General features: G+C 47.4%; 1 protein-coding gene across 1 annotated transcript in view; it reads left to right on the plus strand.

Moving 5' to 3' along the window:
* The window catches only part of COG2 (component of oligomeric golgi complex 2), a 1,367,578-nt gene that overhangs the window by 352,071 nt on the left and 987,769 nt on the right, over window positions 1-27,738 (plus strand). Inside the window, exons 4-5 of the mRNA XM_069607998.1 lie at window positions 990-1,070; window positions 3,036-3,139. Of these exons, the coding sequence (XP_069464099.1) occupies window positions 990-1,070; window positions 3,036-3,139 (185 nt within the window). The remainder of the gene's footprint in view (window positions 1-989; window positions 1,071-3,035; window positions 3,140-27,738) is intronic.

Here is a 27,738-nt window from a genome sequence, read left to right on the forward strand (position 1 = left end):
TGAAAATATACCCATAGGCATAAAAGGGTCAGCCTCATTCAGACTTGTTTGTGCGGCCTTGCGGGTGGCCTTTCCTCCTCCCAACTTCCCAGTTACTCCATCCAAGCCTGAAGCCATGTCCCAATCCCCCACCAGGCAAGCAGATCCTGCCAGGCTTCTCTGCGTCCAAGTCCTGTGGCACCCCGTGGACACGAGCCACCCTTGTGCCACACCATTTTGCATATGTGGCCCTGGCAGGATCGGCTGGAGGGAGAAAGACCTGTACCCTCACAGGCGGATTCACACAGAAGGCACAGCTGCCCCATTGGTGGAGTCTTTGGATGAAGAGTGTGGTGAGAGGTGTGTGTGTGTGTGTGTTGGCGGTGGGGGGTAGGAGGGTGCAGGCGGGCGGGTTTTGTGTGGGTTTCAGTTATGAAATAATTCGATGGTAATTGGTTTACTCCCGTACTTTGGGAAATCGACAGAACCAGTTTTGAGTGTACCTTTCCTGCGTTTTGGCTTGGGGGCAACAGTATGCATAGTTGTCAGTTCTCCAATGATTCTGTACACCTCCTTCCTCTTCTCCTATAGTGCATTGTAACTGGATCTGGGTGGTGGTAGGAGCGAGCAGAAAGGCCTAACATACACACAGCTCGAGTGCAATTAATGCGTTGCATGTACTGCACTTCGATGTTCGTTTAAACTCGGTCTTACGTATTGCTAGCAAAACATGTGAACTGCTTATTCTCCATGACCGAAATACCTTTGAGTTCTCTTTCGTGCTTAAAAACGCATGTCATAACTACCGCCCAACATTTCTACTTTAAGCATGTATGATTGTGTATATTGTTTAGCACAAATATCTGAGAGGGAAATTATGTTGTAGGCAACGATGGCATATCTTGGTCAATGATTTGTCTAGTAACTGAGTTGGCTGCTACTGCTTGCAATTCCGAATTGATGTTCCTCTAAGCATTCTAAACCCTATTGTTTTCGTTTTATTTTTTAAGAGCCTGAAATCATCTGTCAGTCAAGGCATTCGGTCAGTAGATGAGCATCTGTCTAAACAGGAGGACATCCGAAAGAAGAAGGTATGGGACACAAATAGCAATAACAACCTATACAAATAAGCTGTCTCTCTTATGTATTTACATTTCACACTCTATAGAAGCAGATGCTAAGGTGCCAATTTACAAGGAACTGTTGAGTAGATTGCAATAGTCACTTTAGCCCTCATATCTTTGTAGGCCCATTGTAACCTGAGAGTCTTGCAGAGCTGGAGTCAGGGTCTGGCTGCACATGCCATGGACGCACAGCAGACCCTCTATGCACATGGACACGTTTCTGACACCTAGATTGGGTTGGCTGACAACTCACATGGGCGGATGACTGGGATCCACCCCCTGCCCATGTGCTGCAGGAAATAGATTTGCAATTGCTGTCAGGGATGTCATTTCACCAAACTGCCAAGGGAAGTGGAAGTGACATCACACGACCCTTGACCTCTAATGACATCACAGGAAGTGATGTCATTTGACCACACCCCGAAGTGATATCATAGGAAACGATGAAACACGACCTTTCACCCCTTGACAAAACAGGAAGTGGCATCACGTAGCATTGTTCCTAAGCACACTATGAAAAATATGGTTACGATATCACTATAATGTGATATACATTTCATACAAGAATGGATCCCTTATGTATTGTTAAGATCAGTTTGTGTACGCCCATATTACCAAATTACTTTGAATGCAAGCAGACATCCATGGCCAAATGATAATGTGCTATTATATAGCACTTACCCTTAAGCGATTTATATAGAACAAATATACATACAATATCACCCAACCTGTGTTGGTACTCATTTTTCGACCTCGGAAGGATGAAAGGCTGAGTTGAGGTGTTTAAGAACAGACTAAATCAGTGACTCACCTGCCTGAAGTGTGCCTGAAATAAACCTAGCAAGGGAGACCTCAGGGTTCGCCACCCCTAAGTGACGTCCCTGATTGCTGTTATAAAGGGCTCTTTGAGAGGTGGAAACTTAAAACGTAAATGGAAATAATGCGTGCCAAGCATGCTGGTTTGGAGCAGAATGAGCTCATGGGCTGCTTCTACACAAAGTGTGCCCCTGTGAATCGCAGGAGTGTTTGCAGTGGCGCCAGTCCCTTCTCTAACACAACCCCCCCTGCTTTCTGTCGTTGCTCTGCTGCACAGAAGCGAAACCACATGCATCCAATTCACGTTTATGAATGCGTGCACCCGCAGAAACAGGGTATGTTATCCACTCGAAAGTGCCCTGCAAAAATGCAGCGTACATGTTTGTGAATTGGCCTCTAAATAGGCTTATCACAGTTCATTTGGATTTAAATGCGGTCACTCGTGGATGCAATGGTTTGTTAGAAGCGTTGTGGAAGGCACATCCCGTTATTTTCAGAGTACGTTGAGATTCTATGAACTTGTTTGCTTTCAGCTATTCGCTATTTATTGTATCTACATTAAATTAGCTCTGGCAACCTATTGCTTGTAAAATATTTTCTTAACACTTAAAAGTAAGGGCCACCTATTTAATGCTGCGGATATTCTAGTGCCATTTTCAAAGCTTTAGCTTAGTAATGTCGTTTTGTAGACTCTGACCCCGTATTTGTGTTGTTTGGATTTTGTGGCAGGCATTTTGAGAAGAAATACCTTACATAGTAACAGCAATGCAAATGGCAGAGGCTGGAGGAAGACCCTGGATCAGGTGCCTTGACTAAGTTACAGAGATGGTGAACACGATAGTGAACCAGTAGTTGATGAAGGGTGATGCCATAGTACATAAAATGGGGCAAAAGATGACAAAGGAGTACACACATATCTATTTGTAAACCAGTATTTACATTAGAGCAATACACATATATAGATTTGAGCCATATCCCATCTTAGTTTGAGTCTGGTTTTCAGTGGTTAGAAATATTGGATAGCTATTAGATATGTCACGCCATTAGAGTCCTTTATTCAGAGGATGGCACACCAACAACTAAGATTTACACTAGTTTATACTTTTTCCTTCACAGATGAGTGTCTTGAGACTATTGCAGGTTATTCGATCTGTTGAGAAGATTGAAACCATTTTAAATTCTCAAAGTTCGAAGGAAACATCTTCACTAGACACAAACAGGTACATCTTTTGCTTTCTCAATGTAAATCATTTCCATTTTGAAAACTGTTTTTTTCTTCGTATAGTATTTTATACTAAAAGGTTAATGATTTTAAATGCTTTCGTTTTTATGCATTTGTACGTTGCTTTAGATTGGCAGCATAATGTTAGTGAATACGAAATAAATATTCCATTTGAATTATTTTCCTTGTTTGAAGGTTAACATCCTGATTTGAAACCTGAATATATGAGTTATTTGAAACAATGGTTTCTGTTATGAAAATCGATCAATCTTACTATTGGAAAAGAGGAGTGCAAGGATTTTATATCATAACATACCAAAAAATCTCTTACTCATAATTACATTTTTTTTAATTAACAACTGCCAATGGAAATTAACGAAGTTTGGGAAAATGATCACAATAGTGGTGCATGCCAAGTAATATCCACATAGCAAGTTAATCCAGAAAGTCTACAATTCACAACTATATTTCGGCATCAGTCACTTCGAGTTGTTTGCAGTGAGGCATGTGATTAGTATGCCATGCCAACAAATGGTTATTGACTGCTTAGTGGTTAAGTACTCCGGCACTGCCAAAATCTTATACGCCTTTCCCTTTTGTCCCATCCCTTGACTAAATGGGCCCAAAGGATTCCCTGCTATGTCCCGAAGTATGGACTTTCCCCCAGCAACCTGGAGGAAGGAAATTGAGTGGGAGCCAGACTCCTGCCAGCAGGTTGACCATATAGAGAGGAGAACAAAACATTTGGTGAAAAGGGCACTAGAACAGTTGGTGTTCAGAGGCAAGGGCATTGTATCCCTTTATTAAACTTGAAATGAGACTGACCAGAAGGAAAGCCAGACCGTGAGAAATCAAGAATTCTTTTTTTTTTATTTTTAGAATCCTGGCTACATAGTATTCCTTGAATACATCTCTGCAAAGAAACCTTTTTGAATTGTGTTGACCTGTTCTGCTGTCCAGCTTTTTTAGACTCCTATGTTGGATAGACTAGGTCAGGGTTCTGCAACCTTTGGGTCTTCAGATGTTTTGTGCTACAACTTCCCTAAGTCCCAGCCAGCATTTCAGTCGAGAGGGATCACTGGTGTCGTAATCCAAAAAGATCCAGAGAGCCAATGGCTGCAGACCCTTGTTAGGATTAGGGTGTCCCTGAAGGGTTAAGGACTTATTTGGTGTATTTTGGAGACTTGTTTTGTGGAAATACATTGGAAGGCGGAGAACATCTATTGAATCCCCACTTTATGTAGTCCCATCCATGACACCTTTTTGTAGAATAATGTCTTATGGTTTGATGATTTCCTAGTTCCCCTAGGTCTTTACCCACTCTTCTCCTGAAAACGAATCAATTGTTAAAAAATCTATTTTGGTCACCACTGTATCATTGCTGTAGATCCCTAAACTACTTACCTGCTTACAGTGTTCGTAGAACTAACAAGAGTTGCCACCCTGCAAATAACCCATCTCCTCCATATGCCTCAGGCTATATTCAAGATTAAGAAAACAAACAAAATAAGATAAGCATATTACAATCAGCTAGTTTGCTTAGTCCTGATTCTACATCTACAAAGTGATAAAGGTGGCATAAAAAGGGCAGATTCCGTCCTTACTAAGCAACAGTAAGAGTTATGTGGACGAACCTTCTCAGAAGGGTCGAACATGTCTCCACTTGATGCTAAGTTCAATCAGTAAGATCCATGGTGGTAAATGCAAATACCAGATGCCAATTCAATTGGCAACACCTATATGTGGTTTGCAGCCTGAGGCTCCCCAGATGTTTTGGACTTTGACTCCCATGATCCCTCACTATTAACTATGCTGGCTAGGGATTATGGTAGTTGTAGTGCAAAATATCTGGAGTGCCAAAGGTTGCAGACCTCTGACTATGATATGATGATAGAACACAACAACCCTAAAAGAAATAACCAGTGCTGATTAAAAACTTTGACAAGGCCAGCAGTTTTGGGTTTTGTGTAGCCATGGGATTGCCATTTTCCAGGCACTGTCATATTGGTACTACCTAGGCATAAGATGGTAAATGATGTTGGTACCTGGTCCTTTTATGTCAATGCCTGGCAAATGTAAAGCCAATAAAAGAGCCTAAACCTTTGGTTTTGTCAATGCTTGTTCTTTACAGGAATTCAGTGTAAGAAACAGATATAAGGAAACACATAATGCATATATTAACTATAAGTAATACCCGGCGGGGGCGGGGCTTTGTCTTTTCAGCCAATGGGGAGGCGTGGAACGGGGGCATTACCATGTGGTAATCCTGCCGCTCTGAGCTTCTTCATGACTGGAGGCCACCATCTCCCCCCCTTGCCACAGATTTCCCTCCGTCCCCTTCCCACCCTCTTTACCTTCTCATTCTGGTCTCGATCAGGCTCGGATGCACTTCTGTCCACGTTGCCTCTGCTCCCAATCTCTGACACGCCGCCATGGAAAGGGAGAAGGGACTACATATAGTCCCTTCTCCCTTTCCATGGTGGCCATTTTCTTTGTTTACTTTTTTCCAATCTTTTTAATGGCCCCTATGAAAAGGGATAACGGACTTTGTTTCCCGATCTGTGGTAGCCATTTCTTTTCCTTTTCTTTTTCGGTTGCGAATGACTGAGCGTCTAGCAAGCAATAAAACAAACTATTAATAACAGTCTAACAGGCCGGGGTACTAATAGCAATAAGCCCCGAGATGGGGGTGGCAGGCATTACTGCATCAGGAAATGCCCTGGGCCTTTCTTAAAGACCTGCGCTTCGCTCTGGCCTGTAACTATGGGCCCCGGGCATTACCGATGCAGTAATGTCCCAGTCTCTGGGCATATTGCTTAATTATTATTATGAGTGATCTATTATTATTTTTATTATTGTTTGGTTGTGTCATCATCAACTGTTACAAAAAATGAATCATCACAAGTTAATTACAGTTTTACAGTTGCCACAGAAGAAGAAATACAAGTCCTGTATTAAATCATCCTTGGCTGTAAAGAGTAGCATTACAAACCCCAATAAAATGTTCCTACTAAGAATGTAAACCACAGCATTACATAATTGCATAGTTCTTTGCTATAAAGAATAAAACTGCAAGCCATAATAGCACATACCTGGTAAAAATAAGAACATTATATGCGTGATCTTGATCGTGCTTAGTACCAGACTCCGCCAGCTTCTAAGCGCTTGACCAGGGATCAAACTGTATCCAGTCATTTTACTGAATACAAAACAGAGTGGTACATTTCAATGCAGTACATTACACCGAAAAACACAGAAATTATATAGATGAGGTAGTTGGGTAAGGGTTAAAATGAGTCGGGATTGGGTTGGGGTGGCATTATAAGGCCAGAAAACGGGGGACTTGGGTGGGGGACCCCCAAATAAAAAAGAATAAACAAATCTGTGTTTTTTGGTATTATAGCTGCGATGAAATGTACCACTCTGAAATTGGGGTCAGTAAAATCACATATAACCTATCAAACCCATGTGGCACAGCATTGTCTTGTTAGGCGAGCGCGTTGCCCCTAAGCTATTCTTCCAGCTTTATAAAGGAAGTGGCTCAAGACACACTTGGTTAAGACATGTTTATTACACCAGAAGCTGATTTAGAGCTGCGCTTAAGCCATTTCCTTTCAGAAGGCTGCTCAGAAAGCACAGAGCTAGCTCTGAGAGATCCGAGGTTGATGTGTTTTGGGCAAGGAGGGGTAGGTATTGGGTGGGAAAGGCCGTAGGAACTACCATGACCATGGGCAGCCAATGCGTGAGCAAAAAGCCAAGCAACAACCAAAGGTTTTGTTTCCCTCCGCACATTCCATCCCTCTCTTATCTTCACTTCCCAGTACTATAGATTTGTTTGTATGCAGCGCTTACAGCACCAACTAATAATCAAAACTAAAAATTAAGGATAAATCTTACCACCACAATATCTTGTCTTGGATGAGGTTGCACTAAGAGATACCAATCTAACTCCTCTGAGAGTGAGCCCATTTTGCTTTTAAAAATAGATGTAGGCCACAACTACCTTAGTTACTAACACATTTTCAGTAAGCTAAAGGTAACGAAAGAAATGAGCAAGAAAATCTCATTTACTTTCTTGAATGAAGAACCCGGGTTAAAATGTTACCCAGCCCGAGCCCGGCAAAAAAATCCACCTGACCCTCCCCCCTGTGTGTCATCATGAAGCAAGACGCAGACAACCGATTCTAAGTTCAAATGAAAGGTCTTTATTAACTCAAATGTCAGGCTGTGGTGTAAGGCCTAACTTGCCCTATTCTAAGGTGTGATTTGCCTACCTAAATAAACTAAATATAGTCCGAGTCAGTAAGTTAAACTTAAAAGTCCATCTGTGGATGGTCACCAGGGGACATGCAGATGCTGGCTGTCTCTGTGATTTCCTCTAGCCCCATGGTCCCAAAAAATGGCTTGAGCCCCCACTTTTAATCCTCTCACCCCCAGAAGGGATGAATATTGAGGTGTGGGAACGTGGTGTGCATCACCGGTCCAAAATGCGGCAGAAGTTGATCCCTGAATCGCCAGGAAACAGCTGCTACAGAAGACAGCTAAAACGAAAGTTAATTCCCCGACGGCAGGCGAACTGCGTGGAGAGGGCTGGGCTACTGAAAACGTCAGTTGTCCTGGTGGCTGATTCCTGAGGCATATGCAGGGAGTCTTGGAGGAGTCCTGGCGGGCCCTACTCCCCCTGCGACGAGGGAGCCTCGGGGACCTTGATTGGGCACCTGGACCAGAGGTGCCTGCATCCGTTGCGCACCACACAGCGAGGAAGGAGCAGACTGGCCCGAACGGTGGAGACTGGTAGGAGACTCGGCCAGCTGGAGACACCAGCAATGAAAGGATACGTGGACTTCCCCCGGCGCCACACAAGGTCAGGTGCACTTGGGGGCCGGCGGCCCGGGTTGGAGGAAAAGGACCCCCTACCCCCACCCCCAAGGAGAACAATATCGGGAGTGCTGGGGATCCTCCGCCCATAGGGGAAATCCCTCGGGAAGCCAATATAGCCCAATAAGCAGGAGGAGCACTAGTGGGTGGACGGGTGCCAATTCAGCTGCGCTCCTGCCTGCCACCACACGGTATTCGGATTAAGGAACCCCCTCCACCCCCCATACACGTGGAGCTGGTCAGAGGTGCGTGGCGCAGGGGGCACCGCAGAAGATCTGCAGACTTATCCTTAGAGATACCAGGGGGTGGTTGTGTTGGGGGTACGACAGTGCTTGTACCCCAGACTGGAAGGCCCAGGTGAGAGCCTGTATGTTGACCACGCCAGTGGACACGACTGCCCAGAGGGGCTTCACTCCTGGGTGGGCGACTCAGATAGTGGGAACAAGAGTGGAGGCCATACCCACAGATCACTGGCGAGGCACGCCCTAACTCTGACCGCATAGAGCTGAGGCGGGGTGCTGTGGGGGTGACCCATTCTCTGCCCCTGTGGAGAACCTTTTTTGACTAGGTAGGCAGTGAGGTCCTCGTGTGGTCCACCCCGTCAACACTCTGCTGGTCAATAGTGGAAGGAGCGACCAGAGGGAGAGGAGCCCACACTGATCACGTTTAGTGGAGAGAGACTTGCAAGTCTGGTGGACCAGCGCAGGGGGTAGGGCAGTTCACAGACCTGAAACAAGCTGCGTGGAGGAGACCTGTATACCCAAGGAGGTTTGGGCCCCCCTGTCCTGGAGCATGTGCCCTCCTCCTGGATCCCGGACATAGGTGTGCCCATTTAACCGGACCTGCTGTCCAGAGACGGCTGGGGAAGCGCAAGGACCGGGACAGACCTTTTGTACTGGGAAAGGTTCCCCAGAGAGGAAGCATCCGGCATCAATTGGGTACCATGGAGATAAATACTGCTTTGATGGGGAGTAGTCCGGCTGCCCCCTGCCCTCATTTGTTCAGAGTGTGGTAGGCCCCCTACCTAGGGCCATGTGCCGGATGTTGGGGGAGAGGCACTGGAAACAAGGCCAGGGAGAACAACGGGGCACGGGAGGAAGCGCTGATCTAGAGGCCTCGATACCCTCGTTGAGGAGAGTTGAAGCAGACGAGACAAATTGGTGGCCACGCAGAGGTCAATGGCACAGTGTATATGGAAGCAAGGCAGAAGTTGTCCACCTACAAATACACGCCTCAACATCCCGGGCCCAAGACCTCGTTTCAGCCTAAATGGCAGCGGCGGCGGAGGAATCGGCTGCAACCAAAAGGGATGCGGCAGCCCTAATGGAGGAAATGAGGAGCATGAGGGTGGACATCGGAGGCAGGGTCGATAAGATTACGAAGAGAATAGACAAGATAGAGGAGCGGCTAGAGGAAGTGGAAGGAAATCAGACCTCTTTGAATATCCTGGAAACACAAATGGACCCAAGGAAACACAAATAGACCCAAGGATGACGGAAATGGAGAGTCAGGAGGAAGAATTCTGTCTAAAGATGGACGATTTTGGAAAACCGAGAAAGAATGAACAACTTGATGTTTTTCGGCATCCCGGACAAGGAAGGAGTCGGAGCAAGACCTGAAAAGAACGCTCTATGAAGTTACGAAGTTGGTCTTTGATGACGACTCCATTGACTAGGCAAAGGTTGAGAGAAAACACAAGAGCAGGGGGTTCAGCCGATGGTCCTCGAACTGTCCTGGCCCGGTTCCATAATTATAGCGATAAAACCAAAATCTTAGAGAAAGCGAAGCAGAAGGGTCCAATCACTTATAGAGCCGCGAGGGTGACGATCTTCCAAGATTTATCTGCATTAATCCTGGCCAAGAGAAGGATGTGCATGCCCTTGACAAAGTGGTTACAGGAAAAAGGAGTGCGCTACCGATGTGGCTTCCCGTTCTGTCTGACATTTGAACTGGATGGACACAAACCGAGGTTGAGGACTGAGAGGGACATCCGCAGATGCATGTGCGAGCTATTGGGTGACCCCGAAAGCGGACAGAACCACGATGAAAGGGCGGACGACAACAGGGAGTGGCGCATCCAGGGCCCGAAACGGAGGTGCTTCCCGGGATCCAGGAAGTACAGGAGAATGAACGCTTCGCCCGTGGTGGACTCTTGAAGGGCACCGGGTACCTTGTAATGTTTCCAAATTTGAATTCAGTGGTTGTCCAGGGGGTTACACTTAGATGAGGGGATTTTCTGTGGGTTCCGGGCAGGTCCTAAGTTGACAGTGTCCCATGCAATGGAATATGGGGCTGGGGGAATCTCATGGGGCCTTACAGGGACTTGGGGGGAGGAGGCGGCGGCTCAGTGCTTAGAAGGTTGCACAGTTGAGGGACCGTGGGGTTAATGGTTCCTGCTGGTGGTCCAAATTCAGCGTGGTGATGTTAACCAGGTGGGGTCGGACATCTTCAAGGGGGATCAGGGGAGTGGGGCGGGTTGGGTCGTAGGGGGGAGGAATGGGGTCTTCTAAGTGGAATCCAAGTGGCAGTGGGGAGTTGGAGGATGGGACATGGCCGCCTGGGGTGGGAGGTGAGAGGGGCGTGGGCGGACGAGAATGACAGTAGTTCCAGGTGTTGAGAGCGGTGGCCTTCTTAGGGTGGGCATGCTAAATGTCAAGGGAAGGAATTACCCTACGAAGAGGTTGTTAGTGGCAAGAGAATTTCATAGAACGGGGTTGGATTTGATGTTCCTTCAGGAGACTAAATATGCCTTGGGGGTGGAAAGGAGGGTTTGAGGGGGGGGGGGACTGGGCCAGGGATACTGGGGCTCAGGTCCCCTGAGGAAGGCTGTGTTAGGGAGAATTCTCTGTTTAGGATGAATTTTCTAACCTAGTGAGTCCCCCAGCTACTTTGCTGGATTTTTGGGGTTTATTTTTTTCTCCTGCCAAGAGTGAGACTTTTACCCTCACTCTTGGGCATGATTTGAGTGTGTTTCTTTGAATCTAGATGTGTTTAATGGGCTATGGGGTCTTTTACCCCATAGGGCTTCATGTGTTTTTGTGATGTGTGTTACACAGCACCCTCAGTGCAGTAACACAGGGGTGTCATAGTGACCCCCAAGTATAGAATCCATACCCTGGGACTGACTACTGTCTCCCAGGACATGTAAAGTCACCATTGACTTTACTAGTCTTAAATTCTAAACAGAACCAGTACAAAACATCATATTGTGGACGTACTGGCTGGGGCAATTCAATTGCCCCGGGGTCTGTTAGTCGAGGGGGCACGTCTCCGTCCCCCCTGATCGAGTTTTGGCTGGTGGCAGTGGATACTACTTTTTATATTCAACCGCGAATATTTTCCTATGGGATTTCCCATTGTTTTAGGCTACTATCTTTATTTAATTATTTACGGTAGCCTCGAACATACCGCCGGTTTAATGACTTAATATTAATTCTCCGCTTGGTATTTTTTGCCAAAACTTGATTCTAAAATGGCGTTTGTGTTCTCTTCTGTGACTCCAACCCAAGTCGAGCCCTTTGTTCCACTTTTTGGCGGGCTTCTCCACAGAAGCCCTTCAAAGTGGTGCCACTCTGTCTGGGGTACTTAGGAGGGGTGGAGGGGTATTTAGGCACCCTGGACTGAGTTGCCTAGGCAACTCAAGTCGCACTCCGTCCTGATTGGCCCAAGTGGGCCGGCTCACCACTTAGCATGTTTGATTGACAGCTAGGCTGAGTGAATGGGGGTTTTCAGCATAAAAGCAGGGCTTTGGGGACTGGAACTTCAGAAGTCTCCACAGGACCTAAGAATCCGACGAGGGAGAAGCTGAGCCGACCTGCCACGACGACACCACCGGTGGAGCCCTGCTGGACCGTCTCATCACTTTTCCCAACGACAGAGGAGATCTCCCGCCGGAGAGTCTTCTTCCTTTGACTGGTGGGGATAACCAGTTTCACTGTCTTTTCGCCTTCCCGACGTACCTCGTGGTTGCCTTGCCTCTGCCAAGCACCCCGGCAACCGGGATACGACGTTTTACCAGGGCCGCGAAAAAAAGGTACCACCTTTAACCAGAAAACTCCGCGGCTGGTTTCTTCCCTGGCAGTGCAACAACCTTCATCTTTCCTCCAAGTCGAGATCTTCTCTTCCCTTGGACGACGACGCGACTTGCACCCACTTCCAGGAACAACTGCCACCGCTGGAGGATCCTTCCCACTTAAGGTACCGTGTCCCGCCTGGCTTCCCTTGCCACCGACTGTACGGGGTAGATTTAGCCCCCGGCTTTCAAACCTGGGTTAGCCTTGGACACCCTGGCTAAACTTTCCTGAGCCTCTCTAAACTCTTTTTGAACTCTCTGCAAAACTTTCTAAGCCTAGTGTAACTGTGTGATCTTGGGCGCATTTGTGCTCTGCTCTCTCTAAGAGTGGACCCAGCCTTTGGACTTTGGCTCACCAGTGACTTTTTCTCTTCTGCCTTGCTAACAGTGTTCCTAAATCTTAGAGTTGTGTACCTTTCCATATTCTGTCTTTTTCCGCCCCTTTTTCACAAACGTATTGGAGTGCCATCTAGTTAAGCGCTCACCTCTGTATGAAAATAAGTGGTGTTTTACTAAGACTTATCTGATAAGGAAAAAGGGGTGTATATATTAAACAATAGTAACTGTGTTTAGAATATTTTACAATAAGAGTGCTGGAGTGTTTCAAACAGTGTGTTTTTAAATAAATAATTATATACTTTGATACCAAAGCTCTGGTCAGTGTTTGCTTGTATTGGTGTGTCTGAGTGCCTATTGTATATACTCTGCATACTGCCTAACTCTTCTTGAGAGAAGTCTCACTGCTCAGCCACAGCTACCAGGTAAATCTGGGTGGTACAGACTGCTACCAAGTGGGTTTACTGCTAACACCTGTAGTCCTAAATCTTTTGCAGTGTTCCCTAAGGGAACTGCACATGTTTCTGCCTAATAGGCTGGGGTTGGTATTCTCTTTGGGAAAGGGCTGAAAATGGAGGTGTCTGAAGTATGGGCAGATGTTGAAGGCTGTTGGCCTCTGACCACGTTATCTTATGAGGTGACTTTAATATATGGGTGAATATTAAGCTGGATAGGCAGGGAGGAGGGTCCGAAACACCGGAACCCCAGGCAAAGGGTAGCGCGGGGACATGGAGATGTTGGAGGTATACAGGCTCAAGGAGACCTGGAGGAGTCGCCACCCGAATACGAAGGGGTACACCTTTTACTCGCCCCCCCGCCCCCATGGCACTTTCAAAGGAATTGACTATTTGTATGTCTCAGGTGGGTTATGGGATGTGGCGCTGGACTCTGAGATCCCCCCGGTTTCATGGTCCGACCATGATATGGTAAAGGTAGACTTAGGTTGGTCAGGTCTGCCGCAGAAAGGGTCAAAGTGGAGATGTAATGAGACACTGTGGAAGGACCCTGTGTTTTGAGATGAGATGGTAGCGAAAATAGGGGAATATTTTAGAGTTAACAACATGGGGAAGGTCCCAAGGAAGACGGTGCGGGATCCGGGGAAAGTGACATGGAGCGGGATCCTGATCCGATATGGTGCTAGAAAGAAGAGGGAGCGGGCCTTGATCGTGAACAAATTTGAGGGGTGAGATTGACCACCTTGACCAGGCAGCTATGGAAGCCACAGTGGAGCGGGAGAGCAGGGTCCTGGAGGCCAGGCAGAAAAATGAAGAGCTCAGATTACTTGAGGAAGGCCAAATAGTTAGGAAGTTACAATTCCTGAAGCAGAAATTTTATGAGAAGGGAGATAAGGCAGATGCACTACTGGCTGTCAGATTGTGTGGACAGCGTTCTGAGAGGTGGGTGGCAGCTATAGAAGGGGGGGTGGGGGGCCGGAACCGGGGACAGAGGGGACACCAGAGGCATTTGCAACCTTCTATGAGACCCTATACAAATCAGAGGTCCAAGTGGGGAGCGCAGACATAGGGCCGTACTTAGCTGACACGCAGATGCCGAGACTTGCTCGAGAGGAGGCTGACGCACTTGACGCCCCAATCACAGCAGAAGAAATCAAGAGGGCGGTCTCCCATCTGCCGCTGGGGAAGGCTCCAGGGGAAGATGGGTACACGGCCGGCTTCTTCAAATCATTTCTTTCCGCCTCCTCCCATTCATGGTCGAGCTCTTTAATGATATCCTGGTGACGGGGGAAGCCCCTGAGTCATTCTCGCGGGTGTTAATCACAGTGATTCCCAAGGAAGGCAGGGATCCCAAAAGGTGTGGATCCTACCAACCGATATCGCTTCTGAACATTGACGCCAAGATTTATACGAGGGTACTGGCAGTGAGACTGGAAACATATATGCCCCGTCGGACCAGGTCGGCTTTATAATGGGGTGACAGGAAGCCGATATGATGCGGAAAACTCTGCACTTAATCTGTGTCTTGGAAAATGGGGGGAAACCTGGCCCTTCTTTCAGTGGATGCCGAGAAGGCGTTCGATCGGGTGGAATGGGGCTTTCTGGGAGAGGTTCTGGACAAGATAGGACTGGGGTCTAAATTCAGGAAGGGGATAATGGCAGCGTACACCCAGGGCATCAGTGGCCGTCAATGGAGTCTATTCACGGTGGTCCAATTTAAGCAGGGGGATGAGGCAGGGCTGTCCCCTTTCGCTGATTCTATTTGCCCTCTCCCTAGAGCCGCTGGCGTAGAGGCTCCGGGGGCACTCCTTGGTGGAAGGTCTCATGGTTGGTGGGGTAGAGTATAAGGTGGCTCTTTGGGTGGATGACTTACTCCTGCACACAAGGGACCCCCTGACCGCCATACTTCGGGCTATCCAGCTGATTGAACAGTATGGTGAGTTATCCGGCTTTAAGACCAATAAGGCCAAGTCAGTTCTATTTCCATTGAAGGTACTGGGGGAGGGAGATGAAGACAGATTTGCCCCATTGGGAGTAACGATTAGAGGGGACACAATGCAATGTCTGGAGATTAATCTCACCAGGGAATTGGAGGACCTATTCGCAGCTAATTTCCCCCCTCTCGTAGCCGGTTTGAGGGTCGACCTGGAAAAGTGGGGGAAACTGACCATATCTTGGCTGGGTCGGCTAAACACCCTGAAGATGTTTTGCCTCCCTATATTTTTATTTGCGTTCCAGATGCTCCCGATCCACCTCCCTGAGTCCTTTTTTCGTGAAGTGAAGGGGGCGATGCTGAAGTTCTTATGGGAGGGTAAGAAAGCAAGAGTAGCGTATGACGTTCCAGAATCTGAAAAAGTTCTATGAAGCGGCATAGCTGAGGGTCCTTATACCCCACCTGCAAAGGCAGAAGGGAGTTCAGTGGGTGGACTTGGACAACAATAATCTCGCCCCGCCACTATAGCGGAGTGGCTGTGGGTACCGAGAAGGAAGCTCCTACGTAGGGTCAGGGACCACCCGTATTTGGGCACCATATGGGAGGTGTGGTGGGAGCAGATTGACATGCAAGGAGTGACCACATGGGCATCCCCACTGAGCCATATATGGGAACCTGGGGTTAAGGAGCTTATTCCAAACCCTGACAGGTTCCAAGCTTGAATCGAGGCAGGGTTGGAGAGGGTGGGCCAACTATGGAAAGCGGGCACCTTTATTTCAATCACCGACCTGGAAGAGTCAATGGGTATAGGGCCCCTCTCTGTCTTCCACTACCTTGCGTTAAAGGGGGCCCTAACGGATGAGAAATGGAGGGAGAATATTCAGAGAGACCTCACCCTCTTTGAAGAGCTCCTAGACAAATGGAGGGGAACGAAGGGCCTGATCTCGGCTATGTACGGTGCACTGGTGGATGCTAAGAAGGGGTCAATGGAAAACTTGAGGCAAAGGTGGGAAAGAGACGCGGGGGTGGACATAGACCCTGAACTTTTGGGGAGAAAATGTAAAGGGACCTCACAGATCCATTGCCAGTCAGTACAAATTGCATGCCATTAAGCTGCTTCACAGATGGCAATATGACCACTCAGGCTCTCAAAGATGTTCCAATCGGCCAGCCCGAGGTGTTGCCGCTTGTGTGGGTTAGCGGGCTGATTATTGCCATATGTGGTGGGGCTGTCCCCGTATCAAGGTGTTTTGGGACGAAGTCTTGGGCTGTATAAAGTATCTAGGTGGGATCCACCGTATCAATACACCTTTTCTGATAATATTTGGGATAGAGGAAATAGAAGGGGAATTCAGCAGGTTGACAGGGCTTGCAGCCCCCTTTATGCTGGCCGCAAGGGCCTGTCTAGTTATGCAATGGAAAGGCTCCAAAATACTGGGTAAGAAGGAGTGGATTAATGTTGCCATAAACATATGTACAATGGAGAGGATAACCGCTGCGCTCCTTGGGAAAGCAGTCCCGCATGAAATAATGTGGGGCAAATTCATGGAAAAATATGTGAATAAGAACCAAAAGAATGTGTTGTATAAATGGCTAACTGTGAGCCTACAATAATGGAACCCCACGCCTGGACAGGTTTTAACCCCACCTAAGTAGGACTCATCCAAGCCGGATACTACCGCAAATTAGTGGAAGTCTCCCGAGAGGTGGCCAAAGTCATAAGTAGAATGTCAAACAGAGGAAAGACTCTCCACACGCCACTACCGAACTTTATGTTGATTGTTATTTTATGCAGAAGAAGACTCCACTCAATGGAGGGTGGGGGTGGAGGGTGAAAAGCAGTATTGGGCTAGGGTGTGATTTTGGGGGTGGGTGGAATAAGGGGGATTGATTTTATACCAACATTTTTGCCCGGTTGTTGTTGTTTCTGATGTCTTAAAACTGCAATAAAAACAAAAGTAAAAAAAAAAAAAAGAAAAGTCTGTCTGTGTCCAAAACCTGCACCTGCTCTCACAAGTAAAGCTAAACAATGTGTAGGGATGTCAGCAACCAAAATAACAGTGTTCAAACTAAAGTTCTGAGCTTCTTACAGCTCCAGGTTTGCTCTTTGTTCCAACAAAAGGGTCTTGGGATTCCCTTCTCCAAGTTCAATACAGTTCCAACAAAAGGGTCTCTGGGTTCCCTTCCCCAAGTTCAACACAGTTCCTTAAGCTTCACCTTCGCAGTGTCATCAGCTTGTTCAGTTTGCCTTTTCTTTCCAGTCCTTGAACCACTTTAGGCCATCCAGTCTCAGCCTCTTGTCTTGCCTTGATGTATTCCAATGAAGGGTTTCTCAGTCTAGGCGCAGTTGTCGCACCACACGGTCCACCCATCACAGGTCACGCAACCGATAACCCTTTACACTTTACAACAGTTCATTCTTTCTTTTAGGACTTCCTTGACAACACAGGTTTCCTTTTTGCCTCTGTGTTATAAGTCTACTTCTACTTCTGGTTCATTTCACTGGCTACTTGACTTTATCAACATGTGCCTTTTATACACTTTCTTCGTGGTGATTCTCCTGGTTACCATCTTGCTTTCACACTATCAATAAATGCTGTTTCTTTAAATTAATCTCTTTCACAAATGCACCTTGCTTTCAATTTCATGAATGCGATATTCTCATATCCTTTTCCTTAACTCAGCATTCAAAACATATTCAGTGCTTGTCACCTTGTTCAGTATTCAATAGATCGTATTTGGTCATCCAACCCATTCATCAGCATTCTAAACACATTACTTGCTTAGCAATTCGTTCTGTATTCAATAGTCCACGTTTTGGTCTCCAGACCCCTTTATCGTGTATACTTTTTTTGGCATTCGCTGCAACCCATACCATGCCCCTGGAGTGCCCCGGCCTGAGTGAACCTTCCCTGTCACTCACTGATGTGCGGCCACTCCTCCGCGTGCTCTGGTCTCGTTTCTGGGTTATCGCTCACTGCTCTCTCACTCCCAAGGAGCTCCGGTTAGCAGCGCTCGCTCTTACCAGTTCTTCCTGCAGCGGTCGGAAGCGTCTCGGTGTTCCCCACTAACAACGCGGAACACCAGGCAACGTGCTCTGCGCAGTTGCAGACTCTCGCAGCCCGCAATGGCCTTGCGTCTTCCTGGCTTTCTTTGCTGTCGGCGTCCTTTTCACCGGCCCATATTCTGCTCGCTTGATCTCTGATGGCTGTGCTCTCCGGCCCAACTGGTTCTTTTCTCTGCTGATTCTTGCTCTTTTTATATACCTCCAACCATTTAACAGGTTGCAGGTGTGAACACTTAGTTTTCGTTGCCTCACCATAGTTATTGGGACATGCCTGACCCTTCAACACTCCTCAGGTCTCTTCTTCGTCTCAGTGTCAGAGTGGTGAAATGACACGTTAGTGTTCACTAATCTTAGTCTCCTCTTCCTCATCCCAGTACTATAATGGTTTAAATGAGGAAAATTGAAGGGAGATGCTTTACAACAGCCTACAAAGGCAGGGGGAGGGTGTTGCTGACTCTCCTTTAAAAAGAAAGGTTGTATATATGGTTGTATATATGGGTCAGCTGGAGTGTGTGGTACTGGGGAAGATTGATAATATATGATAATAATAGAAGTAGATGTACGGCTTAGGGTACCTCTTTGTTTTACAGGGGGGTATGAATGTGAAAAAAATCTTTAGTGATGTGTTCTTGTTGGGGTTTTCTTCTTAGTTCCTTGATACTGGGGTTTGATTTGAAAAGAAGAATTGGAGGGGTTTTGACAGTACCCTATAAAGGCTTCCGGGAATGAGGGTTCATTATGGAATGGAAACGGGGAGTAATGTGTGTCGCCTATGGACATCCTCCTCCCAATCCCCAAGGACCCTCCACCGAGGGGATCCTCCCTCACATCTCCACCACCAGGGTCAGGATCCAAGAGCGATGGCCTTTTCCTGCCCACCTGAGAAGAGGATCCAAGGGAAGTAAATGTGATGTGAGGACACCCTCATGTTCCTCACAGTGCAAGATGCTGAGCTGAAAGGTGACCATGAAGATACTGTTATGAAGGCGGCACTCAAACTTTATTGTTACAGTTAGCGTAGAAACAGAAAGTACCTGTGAAATGAGGAATAGCCTTTGACAATGATCCCAAGGAATTGTGGAAGCATAAACGAGAAACTAATATAGAAGTAATACTTCTACGAAATTAGACTTCTCCGGTGGGATAACTAGGAAAAAAACAATAACCACAGAAAGCAACTAGAATAGGCACTCAAAAACGGTTTTTAATAAGTCTGTTACTAGAGGGAGGAATGCTATTCTAAAAACTGCAATCATTGCCATTTCGGATTCCCACTAAAGTTCAGAATGTGGCTCCTTCTTAGAACAAGCAATGGCAATGCCTACAGTTTCGGCTTTTGTGTAAGCATCGGGGAACTCTGAGGTGACTTTTCATATCTTTCCTCATCGCTGAGTACTTTATTTGTTCCACAATATGCAGAGCAGTCCTCCATTACCACACCCTTCTTTAATACTTGATGTCCTTCGACGCTCAGCGGCAATAGACGTCCTTGAGCTGTTATATAGAAATATGTGAACCTGTACGTCAGAACTATATCAACAAATATGCAACATGTAATTTGTGACCAACTAACATTCGAAGCAGTTTAACATAAATCTGTTTCATCGCCAGCTGACCACCTGTTTTAAAATGTACGTCTATATGCAGGTGCTTATTTGTGTAACACCTCAGAAGTGCACTAAATGCACATGGTGGGTAATACGTGTTTTCTTATTAGTTAATGACTGTGAATTTCAGGGAGGAAATGTAAATGAAAATAATCTGAAAAAGCAAGAGTATTATTTCAGTTCACTATTAAGTGTCAATTGCTGCTCATTGTGGCAGGTTGAAATGTGATGCCAGATCTCCTCTCCTTGCAGGTCCCTTTAACTTGTACTAGGAGAACTGTAAACCTCCTAGCTAGCTGGTGTACCAGCCTCCTTCCAAGTTTCTCAAGAGTTACATTATTCCTCATTATGCTGCTGAGAAAATCACTTTTATTGCTGAAGTCCATAAAAGAAGCTTTGGCAAAGCCAACAGGTTTAGGTTTGAGTAGGCATGGGATAGGCACTTGGTAGGCACTGCCATAATGGTACTACATAGCCATAAGGAGGTACTAGCTGTAAAATGATGTACCTGGTGTGTGAAACCTGACTGTGTCTCCCTGGCTAGTCCCCTGGGATCTGTCATCCAGGTGGCCAGGACACGCCCATTGCTATTGGATCAAGTTCCTGCTGGTGGACCAGTGAGGGAGGATCACCTGGATGCGGGGTCCTGTGGGAGTGGGACACTGGTGGGTGAGATGCGGTATTTCCCTTCCTTCAATACCTTTTCCCCATCCGACCACATAGGATATTCCAAAACAATACCCCCCCTTTTCTGACATGAACACTTTGCACAACACGAAATACAACGGACTAACAACAGAGCTGTTTACCTGACATGTCCCAATACAAGGATCAGGCAAAGTCAGGCAATTGACCAGAATCACACACACACACACACACCTGACGGCCCTTTCTCTTCCCCACAGGGATAAAAGGTGGAGCAGGAGAGCACAGGACGAGTGAAGCAGACCGCACAACATGAGAGCTAACTCAGCACGGCAGTTCAAGAGGAGGAGAAAGACGGCGCAGACAGAGAGGATGACAAGGAGAGAATCGACCTTGCCCTTTCTTTTTTCTTTTTAAACATATTTTTTATTGTTTTCAAAATACAACTCAGAGAGCATGAGCCTCTCCCAACTTCCCCTTACCCTCCCACCTCCCCGCCCGGAAGATTTCCAAATGTGTCTGTTGCACACGTGATTGTCTATGATGAGAATATGTCCGAAATTCTTATATTGTGGGGGCACCATTACTCCATATAGTCTGATTGTAGGTAGTTCAGGATCTCTGCCCATTCCTTTGTGAACAATTCTTTTGTACCTTGTATTGTGTGTGTGAGCTTTTCCATGGTTAGTTGTGCCCATACTTTCTGGAGCCAAGTATAGATCAGTGGGGGTTCTTGTTTTTTCCAGTTTTGGGCTATTGACGCCCAGGCTGCTATGAGAAGCCCCATGAAGCCTCTCCATTGTGGTTTCCTGAAATTCCTTGCTGCCTGGTCTTTTATTCCGCATAGCCATACTTTCTCGTCTAGTTGATTGGCATCAGGGAATATCTTGATAATTTCCTTCTTTATTTCCGACCAGAAAGCCTTGATCCCCCCGCAGTCCCACCAGATGTGTCTCCACGTGCCCACCTCTGAGCAGCCTCTCCAACATGTGATCGGAGTTTGGGGGTACATGGTGTGTAGCCTGTCCGGTGTAAGGTGCCATTGGGTCACCACTTTTAGCCACGTTTCCCTTTTTTGGACTGATCGGGTCATTTTTGGAATGGTGCTCCATACATCTTCCCACTGCTTTTTGTGGATTTCCTCCCCCAATGTCTTCGTCCACTTGACCATGTATGCCCATTTGAGTTCTTCCTCCTGGGAGTTGATGTAATAGTAGAGCGAGGAGACCAGTTTCCTTGATCCGGGGTTGGTTATTAGGAATTTCTCAAATGGTTTGAGTTCTCGTGTGGCTGCTGCTTGGATGTCCGGGGTTGCCAGCCAGTGCCGTAGCTGTTCATATTTATATCTGTCTGCATCTGTTAAGCTCAATAATGATTTACAATCTTTGAACGGTCTTATTTCTTCATTTTGGTACATTTCGCCTATTTTTGTTATTCCTGCCGCCTCCCATTTCTCATAGGTGCCCTGCTCCATTCCCGGTGGGAACTGGGGGTTCCGGCATATGGGCGTGAAAGGGCCCTCCACTGTAGTCATGATGCCTCTCCTTGTTTGTTCGTCCCATGCCTCTAGGTGGTTTTCATGATCTCGCTAATTCGGAGATTGGGGTGTCTATGTTGATTGGCTATCCAAAGGGTACTCTCTAAGGGGGATCTAGCCACCGCCCGGTCCTGTGACACCCATACTGTTTGTTGATTATCCCCCAGCCATTCTCTCAGAATCCAGAGTTGTGCTGCCTGATAATATTTGCGAAAGTGTGGCAGGGCCATTCCCCCTTTCTTTGTTGGAGCTGTAAGGGTCACTCTGGCTATCCTTGGTTTTTTTTAATTCCATATATAGGATGAGGTTGCTTTGGAGAGTGCTTTAAAGAATGAATTAGGCACTTTGATCGGGAGAGCCCGGAAGTAATAGAGCATTTTAGGAAGGACATTCATCTTTACGGCTTGTATTCTGCCCCACCATGACACCATCAGGGGGTTCCAGCGCTCTAGGTCCCTCTTAACCCATTCTAATAGGGGGGGGGTGGTTCCCATTGTAAAGTGCTTCTATTTTGTGTGTCAGGGTAATCCCCAGATATTTAATTCCCTTTTCAGCTATAGCCAAGTCTAGAGTTGCTGCAATTCTTTCCATTTCCGACCTGTCCCCTGTTAAGAGTAACAGTTCTGATTTCTTCTTGTTTATTTTGAGGCCCGAGAGTGCCCCAAAGGTTTCGAGTTCTCTAATAGCGTGGGGCAAGGCCGTCCCTGGGTTTGTTAGGGCTAGGAGCATATCATCTGCGTATGCAATTACCTTATGATGTATACCTCCCATTTCTATCCCCGTTATGTCACCGGATTCCCTTATTCTAGTCAGGAGAGGTTCCAGGAAGATGGCGTATAAGAGGGGGGACAAGGGGCATCCTTGTTTGGTACCCCGTGTTATATCTATTTTGTCAGTGACCATCCCGTTTATAGCTATCCTGATTGTAGGAGATGTGTAGTTAGTTTTCACCATTTTTATAAACTGGTCCCCAAATCCCATACATTTTAAGGTTTTGAACAATATTGACCACTCCACCCTATCGAAAGCCTTTTCGGCGTCCAGTGAGAGCAGGACTGCTGGTGTGTGGGTAATCTCAGTTTTCTCCACTAGATGTATTATTCTTCTCAGGTTATCGTGTGTCATCCTCCCTGGGATAAATCCTGATTGGTCTGGAGTTATTAGGGATGGGAGGAGTGTGGATAGTCTGTTTGCCAGGATTTTGGTGTATATTTTGGCGTCTAGATTGATAAGCGCAATGGGGCGATTTGAGGAGGGGAGGGAGGGGTCTTTTCCTGATTTGTGGAACACCAGGACCTGTGCTTCATTCATAGTGTGTGTCACATTGCCAGTTTCTTTGAAGGAGTTTAGGAGTCTAGTCAAGACCGGGATAAGTATATCTGTGTATTTTTTGTAAAAAGGTGCAGTAAAGCCATCCGGGCCTGGTGCCTTGTCATTTGGGAGTGCCGCTGTTGCCTTTTTTACTTCCTCTTCCGTGATCGGGTTCTCTAGTGCCTCTCTGTCAGCCTCTGGGATTGTCGTAATGGGGAGGGATTGCAGATATGTGTCTTGTTCGGTTTCATTTGGTTGCTATGTGGTATATAATGTTCGGTAGAATTCGCTAAAGACTTTGCCTATGTTCTGGGTTTGTGTATGAAGTTCCCCCTGCGGGTCCCGAATGTTCATTATGTTTGTATTCTTTTGTTTTTCTCGCTGCTGTCTTGCTAAGAGTCTGTCTGCTTTATTGGCTTTTATGTATAGCCGTTGTTTAAGGAATTGGAGGGATCTCTCTGCCACTTTAGAGCGGAGCATTTCTAATTGTCCCTGTGTGTGTTTTAAGGCTTTCTTTAGGGATCTAGAAGGGTGGGATATCAGTTCTTTTTGTGTGTCCGATATTTTTTTTTCGAGTTCTTTTTCCCAGCGATGTCTCTGAATATCTTTGGTGGCTTTTAGTGCTATGAAGTGGCCGCGGCTTACCGCTTTGAATGCCTCCCAGATTGTGCTTATTGGGACCTCACTTGTGTCATTCTGTAAGAAGTATTCTGTTATCTTGTCCCTGAGCGTTTCCCCCATAACAGGGTCTTGGAGAATATCTAGAGGGAGCCGCCAGCGCCACAGGCCTCCCCCCTTTTCTGGGGTCTTTATTTCTAACCAGAGCGGAGCGTGATCTGAAAGAGAAATCGATCCCTTTTCTATGTCCCCCATGAGGCCCAGCGATACCCAGAAATAATCAGTCCTTGACATTGTGTTGTATACGTGCGAATAGTACGTGTAGCCTCGCTGTTGGCTCTTTAGTTGTGTCCATACATCACAGAGTGCCAATTGTTCCATCTTCTGTTTGAGAAGTTTGGATGGGGCGCCTTGGGTAGTGGGTCCCCCCGTACATCTATCTGTTTGTGGATGCTGTGCAAGATTTAGGTCTCCCCCAAAATTACTTCCCCTTTCGCAAAGCTCTCGAGCTTCTCTAGAGCGTCTCTAATGAAGCCGTCCTGTCCCGTGTTAGGTACGCATATGGAAGCCAGGGTCAGGCGGCATCCGTCGAGCTGGGCATTAATGATCGCGAGCCTCCCTTCCTTATCCGTTAGCCTGTCTGTGAGGACTACATTCACTCCTTCTTTTATAGCAATCAGGACTCCTGCTTTTTTGTCTTTGGCATTAGATTGCGCCCATATGCGATATCCCCTGAGATGTATTTTCTGTTTATCCTGGGCTTTGATGTGTGTTTCTTGTAGTAGGAGAATGCTTGCCTTTTCTCTCTTCAGCAGGGACTCAACTTTTTTCCTCTAACGGGGAGTGCAGGCCTCTTATATTGTATGTTAGGATTCTAAGTCTCCCCATTGAGAATTACGGTGTGGGTCGTTTCCTGTTTTTCGGTGCATTGAGATCTTATTGCTCCTTCCGGTGCGTTTCTCTCCCCCCCCCCCCCCTCCCTCTCTGACTCCCCAACTTCCCCCCAAAAACAAACTTGAAACAATTAACTTCCAGAGGAGGGCCCGGGTACCTAGGGTTGCTAGGGCGTTGGGCCTATCGCTCCCGGCCCTCAATGTGCTCGGTATTAACTTCGCGGGGGATCCTATACCCCGCATTTCCTCAGATCTTCCTGAGTTACAGTTCCAAGGGCCCCTCACCGGGCCGCCTGCCTGTGCTTGCCGTGGACATTTTGCTTTGACAACCTAATTACCCATTTTGCTTCTTCTTTTGCTGTATCTCTTCCCATCCCCTCGGCCTTTTGTTGTACCCATAACCTGTTCTGTTGGGCATCCCCGACGGGTGCTCCTTTCGTATGTCCATCACCTGTAGGCCTTCGTCGCGTGTGGTTACTCTTCTTTGTTTACCTTCCCAGGTGAATAGGAGGCCGAACGGGAAAGTCCATTTGTAACGAATTTCTTTCGCCACCAGTTCCTTTACAAGTGGTGCCATATCTCTCCTTTTTTGCAGAGTGACCGCTGCCAGATCTTGATATAAATGGATGTCCGTCCCATTCATCCTGATGTGTTCCAGTTGTTGCGCCCTCCTCAGAATTTGTGGGTATGAGGAGAGGGCTGCTAGGACATCTCTAGGTCTTTCTCCGGGCTCCCCTGTTCGTTTTGGGCCCACTCTGTGAACCCTATCTACCCCTATGAGGTCCGCTTCCTGCTCCACCAGAATGTCTCTGAACACTTCTTGGACCACTTTTTTGAGGTCCTTATCGAGAACCGTCTCTGTGATATTTTTGATTCGAATGTTTGATCTCCTAGAGCGATTCTCCAAGTCTTCGCATTGGATCTCAAGGTTTTGGGTTAGGGGTGCCAATTGTTCCTGGGTCTCGCTGTATTGGCGGGTTTCATCTTCAAGGTTTTGGACGATTCTCTCCATTATATCGGTCCTCTCTTCTAGTTTGGCTACATCCCTCTTGACTTCCTACACCACTTGTTTTATTTTGTTTCTCAAGGAAGAGAACTGGTCCTGGACCGTTGACATGAATTTATCCTGTAGCTCCGCGAACCACGTCTGCATATCCTCCCGTGAGGGAGGTAGAGAGGTGGCATTGGAGTGGATGCGGCCCTCTGGGGAGTCGTCCCGTGCCCTTCCTCTTGTTTGGACTTGTGATTCCGCCGACCACATTTGTACCAGGTTAGCGTCTTGTTTAGCTGGGTGTGGGTTCGGGAGAGTCGAGTTCCCTCTCCCCTTTGCTTTCGACATTCCTTCCCTGTTGTAGAACGTTCGATAACCATCGGGAGGCCCTTTGCGCTTTTGGATGTCGCCTCGTGGCTTTCCCCCTTAAAATGCGGGTCCCCGAGGGGGTGGGGGTGTTGGTCTTTCTGTATGGTGGGGGGCAGTTACCCTGGAGTGGGCGGCTGTCCGCGGTATAGTTCTTCCTTGGTGCCCCCTCCTGCCGCTCTGCACCCCCCTTGAGCCCTGCTTAGGCCTCCGAGTGGTGGGGACTCAGTGAGTGTCCACCGGTAATCGCTGGTGTGGGGGGGCGCTCACCTTATGAGCCTCCGGGGCGACCGATGGCGTGCGCGGTGTTGCTCGGGCTGCTGGGCCTCCCCTCCCCCGCTCGGGGGGCCCGGCGATTCTCTGGTGCCCTCTCCGCCTCGTCGGAGCCCGCTTGCCCTGCCCGGATGGCACCGCGGAACGGCCCCCGCCTCCCCAGGTGTTCCGCACTGCTTGCGGAGAGGAGCCGCGGCCTCCCACGTCTCCTGCTGGATCTCCGCTCACGCTGATGGTTATGGCCGCACCCGATGGGGGAGGGGCGGCCGCCTCTCCCCGCGTCTTTGGTTCTGCGTCTCCTGGTCCTCACATATGTAGGGTCGGGCCTCGCCTGTCGGATGGTGTCCTTAATATTCGGGTAGGTTTTCGTAGTGATTCATGCGTTTTTGTCCTGCTTTATTGTGGTTTTGTTGGCGGCCCGGGCGGGGAGAGATTTATGTGCGACTCCCTGTCCCGGCGGCCATCTTGGAATCGACCTTGCCCTTTCTGACCAAGGCCCGTGAAACCTCAGCAGAAGGAATTAGAAGTCTGCTAACAATAGCCTGCGTGTGTGTTTTGCTTTTCGGACATGTGTAATGACCTCAGAACTACTCACCCTATTACACAGACCAAAGGTTCTTGGACTCAGGGAGGCAATAATACACACCTAAACCAATGATTGGAATATAATTGGCTCTTTACAGGCCCTTTATTCACACAAATTATAAGCATACAGATAACTATTGGTATAAAAGCAATTAGTTATACATAGACACACAAGCAAGGATGGTTATTAAAGGGTCTATATCTCTGTTAGTGCAGTTGCAGGAGGAAACTTAATCTCAGCCACAACAACACTACACAGTCCCGAGGCAGGTAGGCAGAGAGATCACACGTACTAACAGGGTCTGGAGTGGAGCGTCCTCCCTCTGTGAGACTTCATCACCCGGCGTTCCAATTCTCGGTCTACCATCAGGATACCTCTCTTCTTATGGGGGACAAATCCCCCGCCCCTCCTAGGATGCAAACTGTCCCCCACCGAAGGACATACAGCAAGCATGGGAGGCAAAGAGCTGAAAAATCCAGACAGTAGTGGAAAAACACAGCTTGTCTCCCACTCGCTCGTTCCCAATATCCCTTATCAATACACCTGCACATCTCCGACTCCCTTCTTGGCTCGTCCTTGAGCGAACAATACAACCACTGGCTCGTCCTTGAGCGAACAATACAACCACTATCCTTCATAGTGAGCTCCTCTGTTTCATAATATAATATTGCAATCGTTGCAGAATTCATGGTTGCCTTCTAACCGAGCTCACAGCAATGTAGACTTTCATTGCGGTTTGGAAGTGAATATCCAAAATGGCCGCGCACCGGCAGCATGTTTTAGCTCATTTGCACACACGCATTAGTGTGTTGCAGCAGATGTCAACGGTACATGAGACCCTCTGCTGATTACCAAGCCAGGGAGAGACGCTTGTCTCTGTGGTACCAACCTCGACTCCTAGGAGAAAAGAAAGCCAAGCGGATCATCACAGCCGGTGAGTTGAGGGGAGTGTCGATAAGAAACCAAATTGTGTTGAACGAAAAATAGCCAACAGCTGATTTGAACTTTGAAATGCACAAAGATACTATT

This window comes from Ambystoma mexicanum, chromosome 4q (assembly GCF_040938575.1).
Source record: "Ambystoma mexicanum isolate Mex_15411 chromosome 4q, UKY_AmexF1_1, whole genome shotgun sequence".
Lineage (NCBI taxonomy): Eukaryota > Metazoa > Chordata > Amphibia > Caudata > Ambystomatidae > Ambystoma > Ambystoma mexicanum.